The sequence below is a fragment of the Pelecanus crispus genome, chromosome 3 (assembly GCF_030463565.1).
Source record: "Pelecanus crispus isolate bPelCri1 chromosome 3, bPelCri1.pri, whole genome shotgun sequence".
In the NCBI taxonomy this organism is placed as follows: Eukaryota; Metazoa; Chordata; class Aves; order Pelecaniformes; family Pelecanidae; genus Pelecanus; species Pelecanus crispus.
In genome coordinates this window covers 52,680,106-52,701,761 of record NC_134645.1, presented here as the reverse complement: position 1 = coordinate 52,701,761, position 21,656 = coordinate 52,680,106, and the positions used below count along the sequence as shown (strand labels likewise).

The 21,656-nt window shown below is 40.9% G+C and overlaps 1 protein-coding gene across 2 annotated transcripts in view; it reads right to left on the bottom strand.

The window, feature by feature from the left end:
• RPS6KA2 (ribosomal protein S6 kinase A2) overlaps positions 1-21,656 on the bottom strand; it is a 320,987-nt gene that overhangs the window by 103,512 nt on the left and 195,819 nt on the right. For both annotated transcript variants that reach the window (XM_075706741.1, XM_075706742.1), the window contains one exon: positions 3,195-3,311. In XM_075706741.1, the coding sequence (XP_075562856.1) occupies positions 3,195-3,311 (117 nt within the window). The remainder of the gene's footprint in view (positions 1-3,194; positions 3,312-21,656) is intronic.

The window sequence follows — 21,656 nt, the reverse complement described above, 5'->3', positions numbered from 1 at the left end:
CCATGCAGCTTTCTTAACTGCCTCCACCCAAAATATAAAAAGCCAAAAAAAGAACGGAGGAAGTCTGTTTCTAGCACATTATTTGCAAGTTGAAAGACTCTTCCTCCAGCAAAAAATAATATCTGTAAGCAGATTATGATTTTCTGAAACACCCTTTGAGGAAAGGTTTGCGGGGAGAGAGAACAACTTTTAACAACCAGCTAGAGAAGCTCAGGGGAAAAAAAAAAAGAAAAAAGCTAAATTCTCTCTGAACGCCTTAACCAGCGCTCTTACATCTGTACAACATCACAGCTACAACACTTCTACAATACAATCTGACAGTTTTTTGGTGAGACTTTCCTTCTCAAGATGTTTCCTGTGCATATGAGATATGCACAGTTCCTCAGCTGAGCTGCCCTAACTAGCTGAGCTTGGGCACACGTTGCTTGTTCCCATCTCCTGTTTCCTAGTTCGATGAACATACAAATACCTCTGGTACTCACAACTGTAGGAACAAGTGATGAAATCTGGATGCAACAGGAACACATGAGACTTTCTGAAGTGTTTTTCATTAACATTCATGATAAATTAAGCTCATCTGCTCCAGCATTAACAGGAAATCAATTCATTTGGAAGTTCGGCTAGATAGAGAAATGTTGGGATATTTTTCTATCCAGACCAAGTAAAAGATTTAATTTTTGCATTACACTGAAAAGGAGGAGAAAGTCAAAAGCAAGCTTGCCCAAACACTAGATTTTCAGCTGTATTATTATTCTGTAAAATGATTATGGAATCTTTATCCAAAAAAACAAAACCCCAAACCCTTAAAATAATGATTTTAAGCTGTACTGCACACAGAACAGCACAGCATGCTGCATCTGCAGAAATATTAGGCTGCAGTTCTAGAAATATCTTATCTGCCATGTAATCTTGCTAAGCTTGTAATACCCATATTGCTGTAATAAGGAAAATTATCAATTTACGTTACTAGCCACTAGACAGCTGTTCCCTGTAGCATGTGATAGGGCACTTGTCTGCATTCCCTCCAAAACAGATGAGTCAAGAACAGTGTGTGCAGTTTCAGAGGACATCAAAATAATCATCAAACCAAAAAGGAAACAGAACAAATGAAAATGCATTGTATTGCAAAATGATGTCATCCTTCTGATTATTCTTAAAGGTAAAGTCACATTGTTCTTGAAACCAAGTAGTCCTGCAGTGCTTACTTGACTGCTTATATTAGCCATACTATACTAGTTTGCCAGAATAGCACAGGCATGTGACTGAGCATGACTTTTGATTTTCTAGTTTGATATGCATGCAAACACCTCAGGTTATTAATACCTGAACTAGCAAAACTCCCCTAGCTAGAGCAATGGGTATATCACCCACATCCCAACCTAGAAAGCTAAGCAAGTGCTGTGACTTTCAAGAGCGTGAGAGCACTCCCTCCAACATCAAAGGCATCTTCTCTCATCCTGCAAGAAATTATTTAGGTCTCGGGTGAACAACTTGAAAAACAACCAGTCTGCGTCCCCAGAGACTTATGGATTTGAACCATTAGCTCAAATACCAAGGTGATGAAAATTTAGGTGGTTGGAGACCACATAAGAAACACAGAGAAGACTTCCCTCCCTTGTCTCTTTGCTTCTCAAGGGAGTTTACTGACCTGTTTCACATAAGATACAGAAAGCGATTTGTAATCACACACAGCTCCAAACAGCTATGATGTCCACACTCGCACTCTGATCGCCCAGTGAATTGGGTGGAGCATGTCCCAGAAATCAGATCTCCTTTTGGGAAGTGGTGGCAGAGACCAGGCATTTTGCTTATAAAATGCCTAAAGCTAGAAGGCCAACTCAGACAGTTAATAATGAAATACACCAGTACAATCTAAGATAGCCAGTGAACCATTTCTAAACTCTTTACTGCCTGAATCTGAAAACTGGTCATTCTGCCTCTCGTACTTTTGCAAAAGAGATTTTCTTCTCTTGTTCTTCTCCTTCTTGTATTGAGTCATACAGTAAATCTAATTTTGAGTTGTTTGACTTTTCACATTTCTTTAATATTTAGAACTCAAATATCATTACTGTGCTCTCAAGAAATTCTCTAGATCAAAACTCGGTAGTGAATGCTAATTTTCCTGATATCTCTCATCTCAGGAAACTGTTAAAACACTTGCTTATTAATATAATTCTGGAATAGTCAGGAAGCTGATAAATGCTCTCAATATAGTTTCTTCCAGGAATAAAACTAAAGGCCCTGATTGATTGTCAGGGTGCTCAGCTTTGTGCTGGGTATCTCAGCAACTTTTAGGTATAAGTCAGTTCTTCAAGTTAGCCAGAATGATCCATGATTGAATTGAAAGATGAGAGATATTTTTTTAAAACTCTACAAAATAATATACTTAAAATGAAAAGGACTTCCATGCCTGGTTTAAATTAAGCTCACCGTTCCACAGGTTTCAAAGTCTTATTTATTTAAACCATGGAAAGACTTTAAAACCTAACTGACCCCTCCCTCTTTCGTCTCCATCTTTCCTTCCTGTTCTCATTTCCATCTGACACATCCTGCTGAAGAAGAATTGTCTTTGGGGTTAAGAAAAGCCTTGGACTTAGGATAAAAATGTTGTGTCTCCACAAATTAGCTTGTAGTCATACAGGTAGGTTTTTTTCCCCCCATGGTCTTACCACCACGACTGCTCTCTTCAGCACTGGGGTTTGACTCCAGGATCCTCTCAGCAAAGCATACAAGCCTCTGAGTGTAAGCTAAAAAGCAGCCTGGGACTTTGAAATGTGCTTGAGATCCCATTTGGCCTCAGTGGGAATTGGGCAGCTGACTTGTTTCAGCCTTTGAATGTTCCTGTTTACATCCTCCAACTAAGCAGCAGTGGCACACTCACCTCCCTGGTGGGTGTGTCAGAAAGAGGGAGGGGGTGTCTAATTTTATAAACAGTGATGCTTACTGATGCTCACTTGTGCTCATTAGTCCAGGTCCAGAGCCATAAGCACTGTTTCCTAAATTGTTTTATATACATGAAACCAGCTAAAGGACAAAAGTGTTATTAAAATAAAGATAAGAAGGGGATTGGGCTTGCTTATCTGCCTTTACAATCTAATTTATATAGGGACTATCTTACCAGTGTAAATGAACTCAGAGAAGAGACATGACATTTTCAATGTTGCTGTCGGTGATTAGATGGCATTAAAAATTACCTTTCCATATGAACCTTGTCCTAACACTTTCAGCAGTTCAAACTGAGAAGGATCTGCTTTTTCAAAACCTTCCTTCACATGATGACTGATGTCTATTTCCTTCACGATACCTTCTTCCTGCAAAGGAAACAACAAAAAACAAAATCCCCAAATCAGAGCTGTTATCCTAAGGAAGCATACTATTTATTAAAATCTCATCTTCTGTGATGCTACAATCATATATGAAACTTTGAAAACAGAAACAAATGCTTGCCCAAATATTCCATGTGCCTGTTACTGGCTGAGGAGGGTAATGTCAGGACATCCAGCCTTGCTGCTTCTGTTTATTGAGCCTCAGGATATGACTAGGTAAAGACAGAATATGCAAGCTGAAACACAGAAATACACTGCAGAGCTTGGTGTGCCCATCACAGACCTTGCTAGCAGAGTGGCAGGTACTCAGATCTGTACTATAGAGGCTGCAGCGCACTTCCCTCCGTTCTCCCTCAAAGTATCATTTAAATCAATCTTAAAAAGCCCCCTTAGTCTTAAGCAAAAATTCTTATGAAGAGGCAATAAAGAAAAGGCATTGCTAAAAGTGGCTCTCCCTATTTACCTCAAAGAACGGAAAGTTACTACTGGCAACCTTCGAAACAGAAAACAAATTCATGATTGAGATGTGAAAACGGGGTGGTGATGGAAGGAAGAATGACACACACTTCTTTGCTTGCAGGAATTAGCTTTAAACACTTTGGATTTTCCAGGTTCTTTTGTTAAACTATTTCCATTGCACATTCTTCAAAGACACCAGTTGAACGAGGATTTTTATCTCACAAGCTGTGATGTATGGCATTTGGTTTACTTGTCTGTTTTATGTTGTTATGGCATGTTTCTCTGAAAAGAGAGCGACTGGGTCATGTGAAACCCAGAGGGACTGCACAGAGTTTGCAGCAACTCAGAAAGTCATTGGGCTGAAAAGAAACCTGGAAGAAAGGACCTGCTCTTCAAGGACATAATGGTGAGGGAAGATAATATTTACAAGCCTTTTTATTTCTGTAGTGTTTTGTACATCTAAATTTGAGCTTTTTTTTTCTATTCAAACTACTTGTTCTAACTTCTTTACAAATAAAATGTGGATTTTTGAGTACAAAACCTTTTTGTTGCATCTCCCAGGACTAAGGGAATTTCTTACTCAGGAATACATTTGAATATTTTTGCACCCAACAGAAATAATTGGAATCTCATAAACAATATTTTTAAATGGATTTTTCCTGCAATTGTCCTTTTTCCCCCAAAAAAAAATCTTGATAAAACCTGGAAGTATAATATTTGTTTCCAATTCTTAAAAATTAATGTACTGCAAATAGAAATAATGTCCTAAAATGAAAATGCATTCACAGAAACATTTGGCCAAACCACATACATTTACTAAACAAGAATAAATTTGATTCCCTTCTGCTCCAGAAAAATTGCTATCACTTTCGACCAGCTGTAATTCATCTGATGCATGGCTAGCATTACCCAGATTGCTCTCTATACTGTGGCTCCATCCCTCCTCTTCCCTACCCTGCCTCTTTACACTCATGTGCTTTGGAACAGGGACTATATCCTCTTACTGGTTTGGAAAGCTTCCTCTACTTTGTGCATGCTACCAGAATCATGGAAAATAATCATCATCTGACAGCAGCTTGTTTTTCTGATCCTATTTCCTCTAGTTTAAGGTTTGCCTGAAAGGAAATGCTTGAAACCAATGACCAGTTTTCACAGAGAGATTTAAGGGTTTTCTAAGTACATAACTGCCAGAATCTTGTCCTTCTGGCTTCAGTTGCTGTGGGAGGCAGAGTATCTTTCTGATATTAAAAACATTCATTTTTTCAATTTTTTCTGTGACAGAAACAATAGTAAACTGATACAAATTTGATACACTGCATTAACTGTTTCCTGAGGAAACCAGGAATAACCTTCATGCTGTTATCAAAGGCTCCACCAAGTTCTGAAGCGATGAGTTTTCATCCTGAGGGACATGCATCTTTATATAAACTGCCTGCAGCTGAGAGACTCGCACCCTGGTAAGAACTTTATTTCGAGCTTAGCCCACCCTTCCACACTACAGCCTAGGTGTAGTATCTGGACTGCAGGGCTCCCCACCCACCTCATTCAGCAGTTACTCACCAAGGCTAAAAGTGACTCCCCAGGGAGTCAGGCTCCTGCCCTGAATCACCCCTTACTCTCCACACCAGACCTTGGATGCTGGGCAGTTTGCTCTCCATGGAGCACAGGCAGAGTTTGGGAGGATTGGCTTCTGCAGGCCAGTCTCTGTGTGTGGATGCCCCCCTGACAACTATCATATGATGAAGAAACTGCATGACATTTTCTCAAGTCAGTGCAGCCTGAGGGCACCCAGTCACCACTTCACGATTTTGCCCATCTCCGTTTTGCACAGAAGCACAGCACAGCAAGGACCATGTGTTGGAACCAGGTGAAGCAGGAGGTGGATCCAAATTTTGCAATATATTCAGGAGGCAAAGCTCTGCAAAAAAGAGACTAACCCCAATTTTATGTACAGCAGGTATCTTCCTCAGATTTACTTCTCCTTTAAGCTGACACCTCGGTCTCAAAAACTGTGAGGAGATCTGCCACCTTAAGGGAACAGTAGAACACTTTTTAATTCAGTTAGATTGTATTGCAGGCTGAACCATGCAGTAATTTCAGCTACATTTGCAAGTTTAAATGATGAGTGATTTTCAGTTTATCCATTCATATTAGTCATCAAAGTCGCAGGCCTACAACCTTAAGCATATTTCTCGTTGTATTATTAAATTTAAAATAACCTCTTTAGGTTCATGAAGTGTGTTCAGTTACAGGAATATATTGGAAGTATTAAAGTGATGATAATTCAGCTTGCTGGAAGAATGCTTAAAAAATTGTAGCATTCCCAGAGAATAGCATAATTAATTCATAACTTGCAATAAAAACAACACTTTAATTACATGCATTTTTAATTAAAATCTCAGAAAAACATTGTTTAAAAAGAATGGGGCCAAATACAAGGCCTGGCAGCGTTCATCAGAGAAACATGGATTTTAAAGATGAAAAAACCCTGTTAGATTATGTGACTTCATAGATATATAAAAACGTTGGTTAGAAGGGGCTTCTGGGGGTTGTCTAGTCCAACACTCGTGCCCAAAATATCATCGACACTTGATCAGGCCAGCTGTTTTTTGTCTGCTGTGGTTCTCAGTGTCTCAAACAATGAGGCTTGGGCCACTTCCTATGAAAGCTTATTCTCTTTCAATTTGCCTAGCTCAGAAATGCCCACAGTCATGTCGAGCTGCCTGCTCCACAGGTCCTTAGGAGGAAGCAGGATATTTTTCTAGGAAGGTAGGATTTCCTGTGGATTTCCTGTGGTCTCCTCACTAGAAAGGAGCAGCAAAGCAGCACTGAAGAAAAGCATGCCAGGCAGCAATTTTTTCACTGATCATCACTACAGTGGCATTACTTGTGAGCTGTCTAAGAGGTAGGTAGTATTTTAGCTAGTATGACAAATCCACTTCCCACTGGAGTGAAAAGCCAAATTGTCAGTACTTGAGACTGAAGATGGACACAGCCCCTTAAAAGAGATATACGCTGATGTGTTTGCACACATGCATCCATTTCTCTTGCATGTATTTCTATATTCTTATTACTTAATTTTGCTGCATGAATTCTGGAATGACTTCTGTTTGTTTGCTTTATCTTACTAGAGGGGAAAAAAAAACCCAATAGTTTTACAGTTCCCTTTTAATATTCTTTCTTACTTGGGATTTCCCCCTATCATTTATGTCTTTTGAAGTTTCCCTGTGTTAAACTAAGATGGAATGTGGCATAATTTTTCTCAGGTACTGATGATCGGAGTGAACCCAAAAAATCAGAGCACAAGCATTGTGGGCAGATGTCCCAAATATATTTGCTCTGAGTTGCATCTTAGGGACTTCTCTAACATGGATCTTTTTCACTGGTCCAGCAAGTGCATCCTATCTGCATTAGGAATTTGCATAACAACAATAAAATTGAGGCAAGCGATTCACAATAGAGATAAAGCCTGCACACTGAAGAAGCTGTTTTGATGGAGAGGATTTCACTCTGGAAGAAATCACGAGCCAACTTCCAAAATGGTTTTGATCAGTGAAGTTGGTGGAATCAAAAATGAATGTTCCACAGTTTGGTCTTGCAACAGCTGTGCACAGCAGCCCAGGCTCTTGCTCCCTGCTGACTTGTCCCGACACTGCATTAGCAGGAATGCTTGACTTGACCAAGCTTAATCTTTTGTAAACTTCTCTAAATATTTATGTTTGCACAAAAAGCATCTTCCTGTGACAAAAGTAGAGATGGATGTTCTCGGCAACTTGAAGAAAGCATACAGTTGAGCAGCAAAGACTAGGGGAGAGAGGGCAATGAACTGGAATACATGATGAAAGAGGAATGAAGAGAGCTTCTCTGTGCTGATACAAGAAAGACCTATTCAGGGCCTGATTCTATTCTGCATTATTCACTTAAAGGCTTTCCCCAAGCTGGCAGACGTTTTGGACACACAAGTAGCCCAGTATTTGAATGCAAAGGCCACTTTGATCTCTTTTCCTTTGGGACATAGGAGAACAGAACCTCTGTTCTTGCCCTGTGACTGTGGATGGCACAGACACATCTGTTTTGGTGTGTCCCGGAGGCAGCTGCTCCCTGTAGCACTGATCTCAGCTCACTTCCAAGATTTCCTCATGCCGATCTTGGAGAAAGAGATGTGCTAATGCTCGGTGGCTGCTGGAGAGCAGCCACAGAAAACTCTTCTAACTACAACAATACTTCCTATCTCACTGTCATGTGTCTGAGTAGGATCGAGAAGCGTAGGGGTACAGACCTAGGAATGGGGTACAAAAAGTCATGCAAAAGGGCAGGCCTTCCTGGAGCGTAGCTCTTTTCTCTCCCGCTGTACAGCCTCTTATCCTGCCTGCTCCACCGCCTCTCAGCAAACATTATGGAAAGAATACTTCCTAGAAAACTGAGAGGATTCACCCCTTTTGGAGCCTTGTCTGGCTCCTCCCCAACAGGTTTCTGAAGGAGCAGAGCTAAGGTCATGCTCAAATCCAGAGACCACCTTAATTATGCTCAATATATTTCAACCACATGCAAAACCTTTCCTCACCAAGACTTCCTGAAATGTTCTGAAACATCTGGAGAAGGGGTCATTCCAGAATCAGCTACTTTTAGCAATAGACAATTTTATGCAACCATATCACATGGGAAAAAGTTATGGTGCTAATGTAAGATGATTATTGCTTTGCCAAATCTGTAGGACAGGATTCTTATTTTTATTCCTTGCCTGACCATCTCCCCACTAGCACAGGATCAAGGCTGCCATGCAGGCATGGCTGTAAAGAATGGTAAGCTTAATTTTCCAATAAAAATATGTGCAGTTTTGGTGTGCAAGTTCTCCAGTCTTCAGATATGTTGGGCTTTCATGTTTTAGGGACTGAGGTCAGTGAAGAAATAAATGAAAACATGGCAAGAGGAAATAAGAAATAATTGCAACTCTAAGGAGAATTTATTGTTGTTTGAGAGAATCATTATTCGTCCATAGCATATGCTCAAGATACAGATTTTATTTTGTTACCAGTCTTGCCATTTGGCAGGTCACCACCTAATATAAACACAAATCACAACTGTTTAACTTTCAAGTATCACATACAACACAACATTCCAAAATAATACAGTTCATTAGGAAAGCACGTTTAAAACTCTGATATGGGAATAGTTAGGACAGGATATGTCTGATAGAGATGAGGTCAGGTTTCCACCTCTGCTTCACAGGTTTTAATCTGGTTCAACCCATAGGAGAGTAATTTTTGTCAAGACATAATAAGCTATTCAAATGCTGCCTTGTGCAGGAAATGAATTGCTGGCCTATGTTCAGTTCTTTGAGGACAAATATCCACATTTAAAAAAAAAAATGTATAGGAGCGTTAGCCTCTTCCCAAGCCAGTCTCCAGCAGCTGGAGTAAAATTTAAAAAAGAAATCTTCCATTTTAAATGGTTTGTAATCCAAGTTCTGGCTTCTCTAGTGGTCTGGATAGATGTAAACTGAGCAATAATACTGTAAATGGGTCTGGTTGTTTTGTCCTCTACTGTCAAATTAACATTTGCTTTAGCAACACTGGATTGGACTTACTGAGCCCTTAGAGAAGTAAGTGGAACTCTCAGTGAATTCACTGGATGTTGTGCTAGGTCTGTATTTGGCCTTCAAGCATAATGTCACCTTCCGTCTCAAAAGGTCGTATAGAGTTAAATAATACACAATAGTCTTTAGAGAGGTTGGGATTTCTTTCCCAGACCTTTCACAAATGCAAATAGAAAGTGTTATCTTGCATATGGAATTCCACCAAGCATGTCAAAACCTAGTGGAAAACCAAAACCTTAGAGCAATTTCTGTGGAGTGCAACACTATCAGTCCCAATTAAATCCAGCAGACCTTTTTGCAAAGAGAAAACTTATTACACTCTTTAGCATGCCTCTCCAGCTCTAACTTTTTATCCTACTTTATTTTTTTTTCTTCTTCTTGATGCATGTTTCTATGGTTGAGGTTCAGCTGAAATGAAACAAACTAAATGTGAAAAGAGGAATCACAGAGAGCAAAAGCAGCAGATACAATCTACTGGATAAACTGTTGAAGCACGTGAGTTGGACATTTGAGTATTTGGGAGATTTGGGTTCAATCTTTTGTGCTACCAGATTTCCTATGTATCTTTGATGAATCACTTAGGGTTGGACTCAGCTAAACACATTTCTAGTACAGGAGACAATATTTTGAACTAATTGTCTAGCCTTACTTTGCAGTCAATAGAGGGAAGCAGGCACTTCATAGTTAAAAGAGATCAGATGAAGCCACATCCCAAAAGTGCACATTCCTCTCTTCTGACTATGAAGAAAGCCTTAGATAACTTGCTAGGATGGGGACTTCTGCAGTTGCATGAGGTGAATTCAAGTTTACTGTAAAATTTCAAAAAACACTTAAATAGAGTAGTATTGTGACCGGATCTTTAATGGCATTACAAGAGAGACATTTGCAGATACCCTGGAAATGTTAACAGAACTTCTATTGAAATTAAATATTTTTCCAAAGAACTTAGATACTTGAAACATCTGGGCACTTAAAAAAATACTCTAAGGTGCTGGGAGTAATCCAGTTATCAGGATTTTGCAGCTCTGGTAAATTAGGCATTATTTCTACTTCCTCCCCAACCTAAAAAATAGGGATAGTTGCTTTTTATTATCTTGTGGGAGTACTGTGAGAATTAACACAGAAAAAAATGTGAAATTATCTCATACTGCAGTAATGGGTAGAAAAAACATCTGAAATGTAACCAGTAATACATAATTCAGGTGGCCTACAGCCGGATTCTCCTTTAGCTCAGATTGAGATTAGTTGGTGCCCTTTATCTGATGACTATAGCATCTTTACAGACTGAGTTCCTGACTAGGACAAATACATACAACATAATGACTGTGAAGATGGATGAGGAGAACCATCTTCCTATTCAAAGTGCAGATATACATGAAGTAAAGAGAGACACCAATTCTTGGTCTAACTTCCAACTCTGGACTCAAATGATTAGCCAGGGTAACTCTAATTTTTGTGGTAATTCTGGTGCAAACTGCAAAGGTTTATGTGGAGTAGTGAGTAGAAAGAGCTGATAAAAAACCCTATTGAAGCAAGGGGTTAAAAAAAGCAGAACAAAAGCAGAACCATCTGGTCACAAAAAAATACAAACAGTTTGCCAGCCTTACTCATACAGCAGCACTCTACAAATACTCAAGTACATTTGTGAACTTTAACAGAAACTGTCTCAAAATGAGTCACACCATTAAAGGACAAAGAACTCGGCTATATTGCTCTAAGCTACCATAAATGAGAGCAGGAACATCTTCAACATCCTACTTGGCGTGGTTTACAGGTGTGCCTTTGGCCTTTACATCTCAGAAGAGTTGTAAGGTCCACTACCGATTGTTTCTGCTGGGGAGCAGGCAAAAGAAGAACACTTGCTGCTCATTCACCACGGAACTAACTGCAAGTGAGTCTGGATCCAGTGCCTGGAAGAAATTGTTGTTACTCCTAGAAGGTTAAGGATTCTTGTTTCCTTAAGATGATGCTATGTCACCACTAAGCAGGGTTATGAAGACTATGTGCAATAGTAGGGGACAGTATACATCACTGCATTTTTTTTTTTAAATATATGCATTTCATACAAAAGGCTTTCATTTTTCGCCCTCCACTACAGCTCAAATCCTGCTCCCTGGTCAGTACGTGCCCTGTGCACTCTGGCCTGAACCACTTGCAAACTCTCTATGAGGGTCTTGGGTGGCTCCCACCAGAGACACTCCCAGGGGTGCCACCACATCCCACCACTGCAGCCCGCTCACCAGAGCTGCCTGGCAGCTGCTGCAGCGCACCGGCCCTTATGGGGAAGCCCTAACGACAGTCCTAATGTGATGGCAACCCATTGTCCATACACTTCTGTTACAGGGTACAGATAGCTCCCATATGCCTGTGTCCCAGCTTTCCATCTGTAAAATGCAAGTGAGGCCATCTTCCTTTTTCGTGGAGTTACTGGAGTATAAGGGCACTGGAAAGCCTATGAAATGCTCAGATACTATGATATTAGGCTCAGATAAGAAGGCAGGCAGACAAAAAGGTCTATCTGTTCAGGATACTATTAAAGAAATATAAATACTTACTAAAGGGCTCCAGTTCCCTTACTGCTGTATTCAGCTGCAACACAGACTAGAAAAAAATGTACCTGATGTTTTACTACTCCATTTGAGTGTGAAATAAAAACTCCATCTGCACTAGGAAGATAAACTGCTTAAGCAAAACATATTTGCAACCATTTCCTCACCGTTTCACAAGTGATCCAAATAAAACACTGCTCACCGTAGCAGTGTAAATGGCACCTCAGTACAGTAAGTAGAAAATACAGTAACAAAGCCCTGGTACATTTACATGGTGATTTTAAAGACCTGAATCATCTTTAATATGCATATTAAAGGAAAAATATCAGGTTTCATCTTGAAATGTGAGGCGGAGTGGACAAAAGGCTGTAATAAGAGATAATCACGTTACTAAAGTGTTGGATTAGTCAGTTTAGGAAAAATAGCAGTCTGCTGTTTACAAATCACTTCTAGGGTTTGGTAATTATCATTTTCTCTCCGAGAGGAATACTAGCCAGCTAGCACATCTTGCATCCTCCCATTAATTAAATTAAGCATCAGCTAAGGGTTCAACCAGCTTGTACTTCACAAACTAGAATACTGTTGTTATTATGTTAGGAAAAAAGGTGTTGTAATGAGGTTCATTATCTCAGTGGCATGCTACAGGCAGAATATTAATAGGGAAATGGACTAATGTGAGGTCATTATGGAATCAAGGCAAATACAATTAGTTTTAAAGCTACTGTTAATAGCTTGGAGCATCAGTGAAGGCACTCAAGGAGAGAGGGTGATGGAGCTGAATTAGGCAGAGAGAAGACTGCAAAAGGGAAATTCTACAGAGAAAATATGACAGGATTTAGCAACAACATGGACAGAGGAATAAGACGTGGAGGGCAGAGAGAAAAAGGGGCATCAAAAAGGGCACTGGACTTACAGGACAAGCTGTGGTTTGTGCCTATGCCAACAGAGAAATAAACTGAGAGAAGACTGGGAGAAAAATGTTCTGACTTTGAAAACTATCATAACTGTAATATTAAACAACTTGAAATGCAACTTTTGTCCCTTTTATGCAGCAGCTCAATCCCATTTAAAAACCTAGCCATCCACCTGGGCTGACGAGAGAGTGCAGGCACGCATGTACGTACTGGAGCAATCCGATGGGGAAGCTGGTAAGCAGCCCTCAGAACTGCTCCCAAAAGAAAGGGAGAGAGCATGATGAGGACCAGGCTGTGCTGCACGGCTAGCTAAGGGCCCTGGAGCTCCAGCCTTAGCCAATAACTCAACTGAGCCGGCAAAACACAAATGAATGCTGTGGATCCAGGCTCTGCTTAGTTATGTAGACGCTGGCTTTAATTCTTTAACTTATACAAAAACTGCACAGATAAAAAAACGTTACGCAAAGTACCTGATAATACCTCATCTCACACTGGGCTCCAGTTTCATGGACAAATATTTAACACGGGATACTAGAACTGCATATTTGTCTCTTCAGCTGTGTACTTTTATTACATCCATGGCCAAGACCCAGGTCATTATTTGCAGAAGTACGTATTTCAGTGCCTAAGGACTGTTACCATGCACAAGTACCCATCTAAACAGATTTTCAGCTGTCTACTGGAAATCTGACCCAGGAAAAAGCCCATTACATTTTGTGGTTTTGTGAACTACTAAGAAGCCTCTAGTTTAGTTCATGTCCTTCAAAGATTCACATGGTGGATCTCCAAAGAATGAGCTGCTAACTGATTATCACACATCCTCTTTCCTGTGAAGGCAAAAATTGTTTACAACTACAATGTTATACAGTACGAAGCAGAAGCATACATTATGTATATACACTGCTCTCAAAAGATGTGTATTTTGGGAATGAGAATAAACAAAATGCAGAAAAATCCTTCTGGATGCAAAGAAACGCCTTTGCAACACTGTTTGGAAGACCTCCTCATTTCAAAGAGGTCAACTACTGCACCAGTCTTGCCCTTTTGCAGAGATTTCCAATGTATAATGTGGTTTTGTATCACAAAAGCGTGTGTGTTTAAGTTTGATGGTTCTCAGCTGACTGGGATCCTGATGAGCTTATCATTACAGCTTCAGAGCTGCAAAAATCAAAAGCTTTACATATACAATTGTAATGCCAATTTTCTAAATACCACCAGACAATTTTTTTAAAATTTTAACTATTATTTATAAAACAACTATATACATATATAAATGTGAAAAAGAGCAATTATATGAATATGCTCAAATACAGAAATGGATCAACAACAGTTCAGCCAAAGCTGATCCATAGTCTGCCGAAGTCTGGAAGGATTTCCAGAGTAGGATTCATCCAAACATATGTGTCTGTCTGAGGTAGCTGTCTGAACTTCTGTACAACTGACAGAGAAATGGGTCCTTTTAGGCTTTGACTTGTACCAGACAAAAGCAGGCCTCTAAAACAGGACTTAGTTAATGTGCCCCTTTCTTCTGACTGTAAAGGAAGGCTATGCAGATGAGTTCAGACAGACTAATTCTCCCTTCCCATATCCCTCAATGACTCCTTTAGCATTGGCTGGACCATATAGACTTTTCAAAAAATGTATACTGCATTATACTGGATATTTCCAGGCCAGTCTTTGATTGACCCACCCTTTTCACTATGGATTTTCTATAGTCTCCAGCAGACAATGTGAGATGCTCCCATCATTTAATCTTTCTGGCCTGAGGTATACTTGTACCAACTATTGACAATCCTTCTGCAGGGACATTCTTACCCTGCCTGGCTACTGCCATGATCTGCCACCACGAATCAGAGAAACCAAGGCTCTTCCTGGACATGAAACAGGAAGCAAAACCACAACGCTGTGTCAGATATCATCCCAAACTTTCATGCTGGGGGAAGCTTCAACAAACATAAGAAAACAGCAATTCCTTTAGTCTCTTAATTTAAAATACATTTTACTCTTTAGCACAATCCTTGCAGTATTTGGACCATTAGATCCCCTGACATCGGTTAGAGGACTGCCAGGACAACCTAAAACTGAGCCCAATTCCAGTGCTCACCACCACGTGCCTGCAGGCTGCAAGATGTGGCTTTTGGCTGCCCTGCAGCATTTTTACCCTGTTGTAGCCATGTAAAGAGACTTTACATCAAGTGCTCTTGGTTCTCATCTTCAGCCATTTTATTCACAAAAGCCCTATTGAAAATAAGGGTACATGATAACGAAGGAAGGCAGTGCAAAGCAGCTCTTTTTGTTTAATGAATTTCTGTGCAGAAGCCACCAGGGTTTTAAAGTATTGCGGATACCAGTTTTAGAGCAAATTCACTGCTCTAGTCTCCATTCTACAAGTATTTTATTTTAACTTATATGCAAACATGCAGAAGGTCAAACTGAGATTACCAAGTTCCTGCCAGGTATTTTTCATTGACCTGTGGCTATTTCAACATTTTCCTGTTTTGGCTGAAAGCTGTTATAACAAATCCACATGGCATGTTAACAGGTAGAGGGCTTTTTAAAAATTAAAAGATGATCCAAATGGCTTTACTAAAAATTATGACTGTCCCAGACTCATACACATTTTTCTGACAACATACGGCACATCTTCAGGGTGAAATCATGACACAAAGAGATTTACTGTGAAACTCAATGTTTCTGTGTTTTAAGCAGCAAACCCAGAGCCCTGATCTGTTCAGGCCTGCCAGCCTCAGCAGATATGTGGGACAGTCTCCTTCTGGCCCACTCAGGCAATCCAGTCCCAAAGGATATGTGCACTCTGCAGACCCCTTTGCTGCATACTGCAAAAGGATGAGGTAGAGAGAGAAGACCAACCCATATCTCCTGTCCTACTGAACAGACAGATTTGTTCATAAGTGATTACAGAACGACACCTACAAAAAGACCAGAGCACAGATAAAGATCTTTGTTATCTTTGAGCCATGAACAGAAAGGTGCATAGTGCAACTTCATGACCTCTCCCATAAGTGTACCCCCAAAAAGCTGGAGGAGTTAAAGGATACTGTACAGTAAACTGTGCAAGATTGTTCCTATGCTCAGAGCAGCCACAAAGCTGTTTGGGACTCCTGAAGAGGGTAACCTTCCATTCAGAGAAAACTGAATGGGCACAGACCAAAGGAGTTCTTCCTATTCTACTTTTAATGTTCATTTCAAATATATCTTCAGTTTAGTAACCTGAACAAAGGCAAATGAACAGCAAAATACAATGCCACACCACTGTGGTCGGTTGACCCTGGCTGGATGTCAAGGGCCCACCAAAGCCGCTGTATCACTCCCCTTCTCAATTGGACAGGGGAGAGGAAATATAATGAAAAGCTCATGGATCGAGGTAAGAAGAGGGAGGTCACTCAGCAATTACTGCCACAGGCAAAACAGACTCAACTTGGGGAAAATCAGTTTAGTTTATTACCAATCAAAACTGAGTAGGAGAGAGGAGTGAGAACATGTGTAGGGTAATGAGAAATAAAAAACAAATCTTAAAACACCTTTCCCCCCACCTCTCCCCTTCTTCTGGGGCTCAACTTCACTCATGATTTTCTCTACCTCCTCCCCGCAAGCGGCACAGGGGGATGGGGAATGGGGGTTGCGGTCAGTTCATCACATGTTGTCTCTGCTGCTCCTTCTTCCTCAGGGGAGGACTGCTCACACTCTTCCCCTCCTCCAGCCTGGGGTCCCTCCCACGGGAGACAGTCCTCCACGAACTTCTCCAATGTGGGTCCTTCCCACGGACTACAGTTCTGCACGAACTGCTCTAGTGTGGGTCCCTTCCATGGGGTGCAGTCCTTCAGGAGCAGACTGCTCCAGCATGGGTCCCCCATGGGGTCACAGGTCCTGCCAGCAAACCTGCTCCAGCATGGGTTCCCACAGGGTCACAGCCTCCTTGGGGCACATCCACCTGCTCGGGCGTGGGGTCCTCCCCGGGCTGCAGGTGGATCTCTGCTCCACCGTGGACCTCCATGGGCCGCAGGGGCACAGCTGCCTCACCAGGGTCTTCACCACGGGCTGCAGGGGAATCTCTGCTCCGGCGCCTGGAGCACCTCCTCCCTCTCCTTCTTCACTGACCAGGGTGTCTGCAGAGTCGTTCCTCTGACATATTCTCACTCCTCTCTTCAGCTGCAGTTTGTGTCCAGGGCCTTTTTTTTTGTTTGCTTCCCCTTCTTAAATATGTTATCCCAGAGGTGCTACCACTGTCATTGATGGGCTCAGCCTTGGCCAGTGGCAGGTCCATCTTGAAGCCGGCTAGTATGGGCTCTGTCAGACATGGGGGAAGCTTCTAGCAGCTTCTCGCAGAAGCCACCCCTGTAGGCCCTGTGCTACCAAAACCTTGCCACGCAAACCCAATACAACTACACACATGCATAATCCAATTGTTTAATATCAAACTAATAAAAGAAAAATGCTTTTTTGATGATCTATATGGTGAACACTATCACACTGATAGTCAAAATCCCCAGCTGGCTCCACCAGCCTGTGATGCCGGTGAAATCCTTAATGCAGCTGGGAGACAAAATTCTGAAGAAGGAACTGACGCAACAGTATAATCATGAGCTTTTTTTTTTTTTTTTCACATCAAAAATCTGAAGCCCACTTGAACTCAGTAATCCTGTGCGAAACACTGTACACTAAGCAACAGCTACTCCCGTTCCTTTACAGATAAGGTATTTATTGTGCTCCTCAGTGAATTGCAGGCAATAATGTCTGCAGTAGATTATAGCCTTTATACTGAGTCTTATTTTATAACCCTAGCCCAACTGACCATATCTGCACCACTTGTTACTACATTAATGCTTTATAAATAATAGCATAAAGACAACTGAATGGTAAGTGAAGTAATTCAATCAATCAGTAACAACAGGAAGCTAAAATTAATTTTATGGACAAAGGAAAACTAGACAATACAATCAGAAGATGACAAGTGAAAGCCAGAGAGGAAAGCTGAAACCACACAAAAGTTTTACTTCAAAGAAGTGTTTAATCAAACACACAAGTCCAGTACTCATTTGTTTTCCCCATTTACCCTGTCATAAACAATAAGCAATGCCACAGTTTTTCCAAGAAGCCATAGGAGGTAAATTTTCTGTAATTTAAGCCAATACCATAAGGAAAAAAAATCTTTAATGTAAAACACAGCGAAAAGCTGATTACAAATTTGCCACAAATTTTGCATTGTTTGTATTCTTATAGTCATTTACATTTAAAACTGTTCTTTTTCTTTGCTGGCTACACAGCAGGGTCCCACTGTGCCAAAGCAGAGTTCCAGTTTGCTTTGTTAAATGCTCAGTTTTCTCAAAAACATTATTTTTGGACTGTGTTTTTTCTGATTGGTTTTCAATGTTCGAAATGTTTCTTTACCCACAAAGGCTGAGCAAATTGACATCTGCTATCCTTGACCTTTATCCAGACCTTATAACTGAAATTTTTTGTACAGGACAGTACCAAAATCTTTAGTCCTCATAAAACTCCTTATGCTTGCGAAGACACACATGGATGTCATCAGTGAGTTTGCATTAAGCTATGTTACTGAATCCATCTGAAAAGTAAAGTAACATAGGAATTACAGCCCTGCACAGTTGCAATATCTAAACTTCCAGTTGTATGAAGTAGTAAGTAAAGCTGGGTAACATATAACACTGCTGTGTAAATTGTCTTCATTTGGAGGTAAGAGTAAAGAGAAGTAAAAATTCACATCAGCTTCTCATTTCTCTAACTACTTTTATGCCAACAAGCTGTAACTGTATGTTTTAAGGACACTGAAGGCTGATTAGGTGCATTTATAACTAAGATTCCTAGAACTGCAGAGAGCCAAAGAGCAATCTAAGTCATTTTTCTCACAGTTAAGGGTACTGAAAATAGAACCAGCCTTTTGTACATAGGCTGCATGTTGACCCAGGGTTACGTATACCAAGCACGGTAAGTATTATAGGAAACACACAATATTACTTCCAAGTATTAACAAGAAAAAAATATATAAGTATACATGTATATACTTGGTTTTATCTGAAACAAAATCAGAAGAAAATTATTTTTATTTTTTATAAAAGTTCTTCTAAAACCTAAGGAGTCCATCACATACTAAACATTGCCTATCAGCCATGTTAGCTACTGAACACCTCTCCCTCAGCAGTCACCAATGAAAGACACATAATCCCTTGCAGTATTTTCTTCACCAACAAACAAGCAAACCAGGTTCCTCCCTGCCCTACCTGAAAACCTCCTACCTTCCTTCCAGCCATCCCTTCTCAAAAATTTGGGTCAGAAGCTGAGTCTGGGAGGGTGCGAAGAGGAGCAGCAGGTCTGGGTGGGCTGTAGCTGCAGGTCCCTGGGAGCCACGCCAGCATCATGAAGGGCACGATGGGGAGATGAGCGGAACAGCCACCCCTTGGCCCATCGGCAGCTCCCCGACCCTGGAGAGACATCGCCTCAAACAGCTCTCCAGCTGCTCTGCGCTGGGGAAGTTGTAACCAGTCTCTTAAATCCTGACTTGAAACTGAGCCACAGGCAAGGGAGGTTGCAGCTCACATAATGTATACCACCCTGGAGAAGCGGCATTAATGAAAGGAGCCAGGACATGTTGCAATTGCAGTCATCTCTAGGAGAGACATAAGGCAAAACACACAGGGCACATTCCAGCAGCGTGGCCTCGAAGTGATGACGGAAGGGTTCAGGTTGTGAAGAGTCACGCTAAACGAAGCTGACATAATCTTCCAGCCTGCTGCAGCTGCACAACTGTTCAACACTGCAGGGTAATCCCTTGGCTACTATAAATGCCACAGAAATCCTGAGCAAAGGCAACAAACAGGTTTGTAACCTGTGTGAACAACTGCAGACAAGTACCAGTGAAGCCCTCAGACTTGGTCTCGCAACCACCTCCCAGCCCACTCTGGGATTTGGGGAAAACTAGTAACACTGCTGGTCTAAACTGGGGCCGTCCCAACCTTCTAATCTGTGCATGGAAACTGCAAGCCCTAAACCAAGCCTGTTATAATGCCTACCTACACGAGTTAGCCAATTATGTGAGACTGGAGACGTGCACCAAACCTAAATTATATTATGGATAAAGTGAGGAGCAATAAACTTAATTGCAGCATGAAAGATTCAGGTTAGACATCAGGAAAATACTTCCCTGGCAAGGGCAGAGAAACACCAGAACAGATGCCACTTAACGTGTAACCAGCTTGTATACGACCTCCCTTCAACTGCCTCTTTCTTGTCTTATCCTATCTGATATTACACTCTTTTTTTGCATTTTTCAAGTGCCCACGGTGTGTGCACATGGCTGTCAGTACAATAAATACTATTAACAAATGGCTGCTATTACGTGATCTATAGCGGATATTCAGGATCCGCCTTACGAATATAGGGCCCAGATCTAAAAAAAACCCCCACTTTATTCATACGCATAATTCTGATTTATGCTTTTAGCTCCATTATCAGCAATGTAAGTAGATGTTTGAGAAGAAACTGCTCTTGTAATAGTTTTGCAGGATCAGGCCCTAAAAACGGAGGATACAGATGGTGAACACAAGATGCACACTGAGTGAAAACAACTCTCGCTTTCCACAGTGGCAGAATGCCAGTTAGTTAGAGCCTGCTGATGACGGTACAAGAAGAGGAGGAACTGTCATACATATGTGCCAAATTTACTCATTTAAAAAGTGAATTGGGCATCACCGTCTGTTGCAGCTAATCAACAAAATGAGATAAGTGGGGCAACAAATTATGCCCCTTTTAATCAACTAGCACTGTCATCTCCTTTGTAAACAGGGAGAGTTTCTAAATTTGGTTTTGGTAAGTTTGAAGCAGTAAAAGAAGATGGAAACATCCTGTTAACAAATTACTGGCTCAATTCAAAGACCATCAAAGGACTTTCTACAGACTCTAGATCAAGATCAAAATACATATATAGCATCACTCCGTGCACGAAAGTCAAGAATGAAGAACAGATTAATCACTTGGGTTTTTAAAAAGTTATTTGGGAGAAGAATAAATTATTAGATGCTGATTGTGGATTTCCAACAGTGGGACTACACTATATTGATGAAGGCATAAAGGTTTGAAGAATTAGGCCTTTATTTTACTTGCTGCTTGGCTGCATCAGTCTAGACAACAACCAGATAATGTATTATTTCACCTCTTGTTGCAAAAGGGGGTAGAAGGAAACCCCAGAATTCCACCGGCTTATCTCCCTTCAGAATGCAAGTCTTCTCTGAAAAAGATAAATGCCACCGACTCTTTGTATTCAGAAAGTGGCACCTGGACTGCTCATATGAACATCTGCAGGGGGGGAACTCCCAGTGCTCCTGATACGCCATCCCAGACAGAAGAGCTCCAGCACCATACCCATTTATATTTTAGCACTCCTCAGTGTGAAAGAGCTCAATTCCAGAATATAATGCCACACAAAGAGCAACCATAAACAAACTGGACTAAAAATAATCCCTGGCAGTGGCCTAGGTGTTTAAAGAAACTTTTCCCAAAGTGGTACAAGACTGAATGCATGATCAATTAAACAAAAAAAAACCCAGATACATAGAAAATGGCTATGAAAATCTAGGTTTTCATCCAGATTTGAAAGCTCCTTGCACAGGATGCCAGCAGACATTGCAGTCTCTACAAAAATCTTTCTATAATATAGAGCTTTATCAAATCCAGTAATTCAAAACTAATTCAGCTGAAAGCCAAATGAGAAGCTGCATGGTTCATCTGGTTTATGAAAGACTCAGAACCTTTAGTAATCCAGTTAAAATGATTTGCC